This window comes from Gadus morhua, chromosome 7 (genome assembly GCF_902167405.1).
Source record: "Gadus morhua chromosome 7, gadMor3.0, whole genome shotgun sequence".
NCBI classification, from domain to species: Eukaryota; Metazoa; Chordata; class Actinopteri; order Gadiformes; family Gadidae; genus Gadus; species Gadus morhua.
In genome coordinates, this window is record NC_044054.1 from 11,575,924 (window position 1) to 11,585,495 (window position 9,572).

Here is a 9,572-nt window from a genome sequence, read left to right on the forward strand (position 1 = left end):
CCGTGGTCCTTTGCGGCTTATCTTCCTCTCTCTCCCTAACCTTCCTGTCTTACTCACTCTACAAAAAAAGCTTCAAAAATAAATCTTAAAAAAAAATAACAAAGAGGACGCCGGACACCTTTAAGAAAACGCCTTGTTCTGCGTCCACCGGCCTGCCGCTCACCAAAGAGCCATCTCTTTCTCGTCTCAGCGTCCCACTCGAAAGCCACACAACTGAACATTTATGAGAGCAAATGCATCAAAGTACAAAGTAAAGGCTCAAACTGCTGCGTTCAAAAGCCTATATAAAAAAAACATGCATTGATTTCCCACCCAGCAGCAGCACCACCACTCATCCAAGTTCCCTTGACGGGCAGTGCGGTTAAAATAAGCCCCAGTATCATGACCCCCTTACCGTGATCTTCGGGATGTTCTTTTTGCCTTGATAAGACATGTTCTACGAGTACGAGGAACAGCGAGTCCACCTTTCAATACAGCCGTGACAGAGATATTCCTCCTTTGGATGGATGCTCAGGGCGTCTCTCGCTTGGATGGGAGATTCAGGGAATGGTCGCTGGCGTGGCTGGTGCGCGGAGAAGAGGTTCAGACTGAGAGCCGCGGCCCCTCCCTTCATAGGCGCAGGGTGGATGGTGTAGTGGCGCCGAACGTCCACAGAGGGGCGCCAAATTGCAGAGAGAGCAGGGGGTTGGTGGCCCTTAACGTCCACAGCAAACATATGTGAATGATAAATCGGCAGATTTTATTCATAAAATTCGTCCAAGACGAAGACGTTATAAAATAATTATTGGGCCCTATGTCATGAAATGCATATATTATCCAACAGGAAAAAGCGGTGCCCTGTGTTGTCAGTAAGAGGACGGAAGCTCTTAGTCTATTATTCTGCAAGGTTTTCCCCTGACTGCATGCCATATATGCTATGGCCCGTCCTAATTACTGGAGGAGTGAACAACGTTTCCGTTGCATGAGAACCCAACGGGCGTGTAATGGTGGTTCCGTATTAGTCGGACCCTCAGGCGTAACCAGGGAAACAAATGTATGTTTTGTGGAAAACTTTATATTCAGATTGTAAAACGCATGAAAATATAAATTTATGGTCTTAATTTGGTCACCGTTGGTAAGTGACCGTGCTATAAGCGGGATAATGCCCGACGAGGTGTCCATTATCAGGAATTAATGGACGACGTGGAGGCGTGAACCGTCCGACGCGGTTGCCTCCGCGAAGTCATATATATACATATATATACATATATATACATACACATATACATACACATACACATACACATACACATACACATACACATACACATACACATACACATACACATACACATACACATACACATACACATACATACACATACATACACATACATACATATACATATACATATGCATATGCATATGCATATACATATATATACATATATATACATATATATATACATATATATATATATATATATATATATATATATATATATATATATATATATATATATATATATATATATATATATATATATATATATATATATATAAAGCTTCTGCAAAGTTAAGTTGATTAAAAACCTTGATCGATGGATTGGCACAAAGAGAGCCATACGTTCCAGTGGGAGATGATGGAGTCATTAGCCTGAAGACTATGGGCCGACAGCAGGCAGAGGGCCGGCACAGGGGAGGTCTGCTAGTCTGGGTCCGGGGGAAGGGGGGGCTCCCTAATGAGACACTGAGGACAGATGGACAACGCTCCCAGTGATCACAAGCTGAGCTGAATCATCTCATCAATACGTGCTTCACGGCCCTTTGAAAGGACCTCACAGCAGGAGGAGGATTATTGGAGGACGACTATTACCTCAAAGTGTGTTCATTGCCCTGCGTAAATCAGTCTTAATGTAGCCTACAGCAACTTTGCATTTTCTTTCTCATGAAACTATTTTCTTGACTCCCATTGGTCTATACCTCATGTTGGACCCAGCAGTCCTACCAGCCGAACTTCTGGGGGGTGGCGGAACAGAGCGACTGCAAGGGGCGGAGTTAAGCCTGGTTTCCTGTTATGTGACGGAGATAGGATGGTGGACGGAGGATAGGAGGATGTTAGACGGGTGTGAGTGTACACTGGTTAATTTAAAACCTTTCCACTTCCTTCCAGCTGCTAGCCTGGTTTGTGTTCACCGATGACATACTGACAGGTCCACGCCAACAGCAGGGTCTGTCTCAAGCAGATTGGAAACAGATTTAGCTCTTTATCCAAAGTCTGATTTGTGAGCCTGGTCACAAATGACGAAAGGGAAAATAGATGACATAAATACAAATAAGAAATGTATTAATAATAGGATTATATGCCCACATAAAGAAGTATGTGAATACATTGCACAAACATTGCTTCGCTGGGATTTTGATATTTTCACATGTTATAAACAAAAACAATTTGACTTTAGGAAAAGCGAAGGTTCAGAATGAAACATAAGTGTTTTCCAGCCCGACATACTCAGCCCCGGTGCTGATGCTGCTGATTGACTTCAGAGCATTAGGGCAATGCAGCTGCATCTGTCTGTGGTCGTCTGGTTACGGTGTGACCTGAAACAGTGTCAATGTTGCACGACACGCACATCACACACACACACACACACACACACACACACACACACACACACACACACACACACACACACACACACACACACACACACACACACACACACACACACACACACACACACACACACACACACACACACACAGTGATTGTGGCCCTGTGGCCCCAAATCCTCTAATGCCGCCACGCGCCTCACCCTCTTGTTTCTGCCCCGTTTCCCAAGCATACAGGCCATGATCTAGATATGGAAGGTCAGAGCCAATTGAGGTTTCAAATAACATTTTGAAGCTTGCATCATTTATAGATTAATTTGCCAAAAAATATAAACATATATAACGGCCAGTGTTGGGGGCAACGCGTTACAGTAACAATGTTACTTTTATGGGTAACAAAGTAAAGTAACGCATTACATTTGAAATATCAGTAACTACAATACTTTACTAGACTATAGTAACGTGCTTTCCTGCCTTTTATGGAATCTTGCCTCGGCACGTTAGCCTATCATAGTGATCGATTTGAGTGACGTAGCTGCTGGCGCGAAAGAGAGGGGATGAAGATGGAGACGGAGACGGAGGCAGGGTGTTTAGATATTCCATATTCTCACTACTTTCAATTTAAAGCTCGGAAGGACAAAAATATTCAAGTGAAATGCACTTTATGCCCAGGCGCAAGGTGTCTGTCAACATCTGCCAAGTCAATGAGCAACCTGTCCAAGCATTGGTCAGCCCAGCATGGCAACACAAAACTTGTGGCGAAAGATCATGCTCTCTGGTCATCTGAAGGAGTCGATCAGCAGCCGACCCCACCTAAACAGGCAAAGCTTTTTTCAAGTGTTGGAGCGCAGGTTACACAGAAAGACCTTAACAGGCTGTTAAGGAGGAACCTGCAGGGTTCATCGTTGAAGACATGCTTCCCCTGTCAACTATTGAATCGCCCAGATTTAGAAAGTACTTGGAGACCACCAGACCTCCTCGAAGCAACGAAAGTGGTCTATTATGTTCAAGAAGGGCCGGCAAGAATAGGGATATAGTGCCATACCGTCAATATGAATTTCATTCATTTCCGAGAGGATGATCAATGTCGATGTAACGAGAAAGGATGTAATGATAACGTCAAGAAAATAAAGGCTACATGGTTATAATAATTTAAATAGAATTAACTTATAAAGCGTATAACGAGACAACAAGACAATCTAGTTGTGGGCTAGCAGAGGCTGCATGTGTTGCCTCTCGGGGCATTCATTTAATTTTCTTACATTTATTTCTTAAATAATTATATGTAAAACGGGATGTGGATAATTATTTTACAGTTGAAATTAGCTAATGTATAAATTCATATTATTCTGCCGTTTTAGTTTTGCGACGATGTCACTTGCGGTATTTCACTGAGTTTGTTTAATTGTTAGAGGACATGTTAAAGATAATATATTATGGTGGATTTTGTTTAAAAAGATGTTGGATGAGTTGTTTAAAAACGTTTTGGATAGCAATTGTGTAAAAGCTAAAAACAATGCTAAAAGCAATGCAATTGGCAATCAGAATATCTACATAGAGTGTTAGAAAGTTAATATTATTTACAACTATGCACAACGTGATGTTTATTCATAAATGGACAGTCAATATTCTTGTATTCTTTTATTTGCAGTTTTCAACGTCTGTTGATGAGGAAGTGTGACAGTAAATGGTCCACCTTACGACTCTGTCTTCATTGGCTACGGTTTAACTCAGTGTTTAGTCAGAGTTACAACACACTGCATGAGAATACTACAGTGAAAAGGCAGCATTGGATGTTTTGAAGTGGTCGCGTTGGCAACAAGCAACAGGTCGCCTGCCGGCAGTGCTAGGAGCAGCAGAACATCAGCATCATCAGTAAGCACAGCTCACGCCCGGGCTGATGCAGAGGCAGCAAAGGTGAGAGCTTCATATGCTAGCCAGGAGGCTAAGCTACAATTGGAAAAGGCTGCTAGAGAAGCAGAAAGGGCCACTAGAGATGCTCAAAATAAATTGGAAACTACAAGAATAGACACAGAGTTGGAAGTGCTAACCCTTCATAGAGAAGCTGATGCAGCCATGGTGACAGCTCAAGTGTTGGAAGACGCAGAAGCGATGCAGTCTGTTGTCGAAGATGGGAAATCTGAATCCGGAAAGGTGAAAATCAATGCAAGTCACACGACAGCTTCATGTCATGGCGTCCACCTGTGGAAGACGATTCACAACTACAACCTGTCAGCAGGGAAAATGCTGAGAGTAAGCAACCGTCTCCACCAGAATTACTTGACCCAACTAAAGCTGAGACAAAGGCTAAGGTTAGTAGAGCCAACCCCACCATGAACGCTCATGGTCCATCGTATACTCCGCGACATTCCCCTCAAAGTGGCACACCCATGTCCACTTTAGGGGAGCCTTTGGCACAGTATTTGGCACGACGAGACCTTGTGACTTCAAGGCTGTACCAGTTCGACGACAAGCCCGAGAATTATCGTACATGGTACTCCTCTTTCTCCAGCGCAACCAGTGAAGCTAACCTCATGACCAAATGGCTTGGAAAATAATCTAGCGAACAGGTTAAACGCATGCGATCGGTGCATGTCAACAACCCAAACCTGGCTCTAGACAAAGCATGGGAACGGTTGCGTTCCCATGCTTTGGTCCAAGGACCAATCGTAGACAAACTTCCTTACGGACTTCAGGAGAAGTGGGTGTCTGCAGGGTCACGGTACAAGAAGGAAACGACGGTCGCTTCCCTCCCTTCGAGTACTTTTGCAACTTTGTTACCTACGAGGCGAAAAAGCGCAACGACTCTAGCTTCATCCATCGAGGCTGCATCAAAACACCCACCAAACCTGACAAACCATTTTCACAGAACTTTAACACTAACAAACCCATCTCAGTGCACAAAACGGATCTTTCCACAACCAACAACGACCCTTTCAAGAACTGCCCGTAACATAACAAATCCCATCCCCTTAAAAGGTGTAGAACCTTCAGGAACAAACTCCTTGACGATAGAATGGCCTTCCTCAGAGAGAAAGGAACATGTTTCAAGTGCTGCGCCTCCATCTCCGACCTCGCCAAAGACTGCAGGTCCCCTGTGAAGTGCTTTGAATGCAACAGCACCAGTCAACATACAGTCATGAACCCTGGCCCACCTCCGCAAGCTCCTCCTCCGTCACGAGAGTACGGTGGGGAGGGAAAAGACGATCCAGTCATGGCTGTCGTTGGAGCAAGCTGCACAGAAGTTTGCAGCCAAGGCCAGTGGAGCCGTTCATGCTCAAAGATCTGTCTCGAAAAGCTTTACGCCAAAGGCTCAAAGGACATGGCCATCAAAGCCTATGTTATCCTGGATGACCAGAGCAATCGCTCCTTAGCAAGACCAGAGTTCTTCAAGCTGTTCAGTGTGAAGAGCAAACCCTTCCCGTACAATCTCAGAACTTGCTCTGGCATCATAGAAACATCCGGCAAGAGGGCAGAAGGATTTGAAATCGAGTCACTGGACAGCACAGTTCTCATTTCTCTCCCACCACTCATTGAGTGTCATGAGATCCCGAATAATTGGTCCGAGATTCCGAGATTTGGACCCCAGGTCCTCTGCGGACAGCTGGAGACGGGTGTCCCAACCAGGGAGGAAGGCTGCACCGCAACGGGGCCGCCACTGGCAGGGGCCAAGGCGGCGGCGCCGGCCCCCTGAACACTCGGGACGGTGCATTGGGTGTTGGGGTCGTCGGGACGTCTGACCCCGAAGGTGGGGGCTGTGTGGCAACTCCTACGGAGGTCGCACCGGGGATTCTGGGGATCCGAGATGCCGGTTGGGGAATAGGGGATTTATTGTCTTTTTGTGTTGGGGTTAACGGGTTTGGGGTGTGTGCTCGGTATGTGTGGTTGTGTGTTGTGGGGTGTTGCTTATTGTGTGTACTGTTGCCGGCACAAAGCACAAAGCCGTAAGACAGGAATATGAACCTATCCTACGTTACAGTAGCACCACATCTGAGATCGGGACTCTCTAAATCGACGCCACTTCGACCTGGGCGGGACTTTACGTCCTACGTCACTCGCTATGGGTGTGCATGTGTGCGCATAGCCGTCACTCGCGATGGGTGTGCATGTGAGAAAGGTTTTGGCTTTAGTGTCTATGGGTTGGTAATAACGGTTCTGATGATTTTTCTGATGGAAAAGTGGTCTTTTATTTCCATAATCTTTGTTCAGTGAACGCATAAACCCGTTTGTTAGTTAGCAGTTAAACAAAATGCGATCTCTTTGTTTACAGTTACCAACGACCAACTGATGATTGGGGGTTCGATTCCCTGATGCAAGGTTTTTTCTTTCATTTTGGACTGCACACACATCGCGAGTGACGGATACTCGCACAATGTACACACATCACTGTCTTTACAATTTCTAGGCAACCGAAGTTTAAAAGTTCAAATGGTTAACTCTTGAATCGCACGTACTAAGACCTGATGGGTTAGTGGTCAGAGAACAACTCATTAACGCGGGGATAAGGGGTTTGATTCCTTAATGAAGCTAGCTTTTTTCTTTCATATTGGACTGGATGTTTGTATGCCATTTTCCGTAACTTGTAGTTTATGATGAATAAATGTTACTGGGGTTAAGGTTAGGGTAGCGCTAAGGGTAAGACACAAAGTGTTTTTGCAACACAATATTTCTTACAATAACAAAGTCCAAAGTTTTGATGACTCCAGTAGGAAACTTAAGATACCTAGAGAAATGCGTGAGTGCTCACAAAACATCAACAAGTCAGCAGTGTGGTACAGGGTGATCATTTCTGATATACAGTACAAAAGCTGAAACTATTAGCCAGGAGTGGGAAAGATGCAGACGCAGACGTGGGAAGCAATAAGACGCACCAACACACAGTTGCCTGTTGCAAAATGGTTCAGAATTTAATAGAAATAGTTAGGGTTAGCTGGTATGGCGTTATCTGGTATGGCTATAGTCTAATGTTAGCTTAGTTCGTGTTGTTTCGTCATGTTAATCGCTAGTAATAGTAAGTCATTTGTAGAAATATAGCCTATCATCACAGACTTTAGGAATGTCACCCACCCTCCATCGCGTACGACACTGACTCATAATCTGTAGTGCAAGGGAGTTCGTGCACAGATCCCTGGGACAAACGGCTACGCGCACACATGCAAACCCATAGCGAGTGACGTAGGACGTAAAGTCCCGCCCAGGTCGAAGTGGCGTCGATTTAGAGAGTCCCATCTGAGATCGTCAACAAAATGGACGCCTGTGTTACGTTAACAAAGGAAATCTGTGGTCTTATAAGTAACCGTCTCGACACTATTAATGAAGATTATAAAAGTCAACTTGAGAAAGAAAGAGTAAGAGAAACGTTAAACAAAATTAATATGGGTCTGTCTTTGGCCACACCAAAACTGAAACCGCAAGCTCAGTAAAGTCATCAGAGAAACCGAGCAACCACTCTGGCTCAACCAGTACGCACAGCAGTAAAGTAGATGCAGAAGCAGAGCTTTCTGCTAAACTGGAGCAATCAAGGGCCATAGAAGAAATTCAAGCACAGCAAGCACATCTTCACAAATTAGAAAGTGAATGGAAACTCAAAAAGGGAAAAAAAATGGTCAGAAATGAAACATAGAGAAGTGGAAATGCAACAACAGTTGGAACAAGAGAGAGAAAAACTGCAGCAGCTACAAGCAGAGAAAGAGGTTGCTATAGCAGCAGCTTGTGTGAGAGCATATGACAGTTTTGAAGGTTTTGAGAGCCACGACGAAGAAATTAACAACAAAACTAGCAGTGCTTGCTATGGAAAGTGGAAAACAACCTCAATTGAATCCAAACGTTGCATCGTTCCAACTTCGCCAAGCAGCTTCTGAAATGACAATGTCCTAGGAGTCTGTCAGGTTAGCACAAGCAATCGCCAGCTCATTAAGTATGAATCGCTTGCAAGTCCCTGAACCCACCACGTTCAGTGGAGACCCTTTAAGATTTACCGATTGGAAAATGTCATTCATGACTGTTATTGACAGAAAACCACTCCCTGCAAGCGAGAAGATGTTTTATCTCAAAAATTATCTTGCTGGAGAGGCGCTCAAAGCTGTAGAAGGTTTAGATACGGGACAGATATGGGAATCCGTTAATCATCCAGAAAGCTTTCCGTGATAAGCTCATGAAATGGCCAAAGGTCAGCACAAACGAACCGCTAGCACTACGGGAGTTCGCCGACTTCCTTCAAAGCTGTACTGAGGCAATCCCATACGTCAAAGGATTAGCTATCCTTAACGAATGTGAGGAAAACCACAAGTTACTCAAAAAACTGCCAGAATGGATTGTTCGAAAGTGGAGTCGAATTGTTGTAGATGAACTTGACACATCAGGCAGGTATCCAGATCTTGCATGATTCACAGAGTTCCTGAGCAGAGAAGCATGGATAGCTTGTAACCCTATTGCTTTAAGCCTGTAGGTGATAGAATCCCAAAGAGAGCCAAAGCCTATAATACAAACACACAACCAAAGAGTTTTGCTCAAGAGAAACAAGAAGCAAACAGCAATAAACCAAAATCACCTTGCTTCGTCTGTAAAAGTGAGGCTCATGGCATCACAAAGTGTCCCACTTTCACAGCTAACAGTATTGAAGATAAAAGGGCATTTATCCATGAAAATCGGCTCTGCTTTGGATGTTTGAGAAAGGGTCACATGACCAAGGATTGTCAGAGGCGAAACGTGCAACACATGCAACCGTCGTCACCCAAACTGCTTACACGAAGACAGGAAACAAGGCCTGTCGAAGCAATAACGAATAGCTCCACTTTCACAGAGGAACATGCAAGCCAAGAAACACACAAAGTCATATCCCATACATTAACACAACGTGTATCTGCTACCTCAAGTATCGTCCAAGTCTTTGTGTCTTCAGTACAAGAACCACACAGAGAAATACTCACATACGCGATACTAGACACACAAAGTGATTCAACATTTGTCTTAAAAGATGT

At 44.3% G+C, this 9,572-nt stretch overlaps 1 protein-coding gene across 2 annotated transcripts in view; it reads right to left on the reverse strand.

The window, feature by feature from the left end:
* The window catches only part of dpysl3 (dihydropyrimidinase like 3), a 34,355-nt gene extending 33,758 nt beyond the window's left edge, over positions 1-597 (reverse strand). For both annotated transcript variants that reach the window (XM_030361595.1, XM_030361594.1), the window contains exon 1: positions 395-597. In XM_030361595.1, coding sequence (XP_030217455.1) covers positions 395-433 — 39 coding nt within the window. In that variant the 5' untranslated portion in view covers positions 434-597. The remainder of the gene's footprint in view (positions 1-394) is intronic.
* Positions 598-9,572: the final 8,975 nt, after the last annotated feature.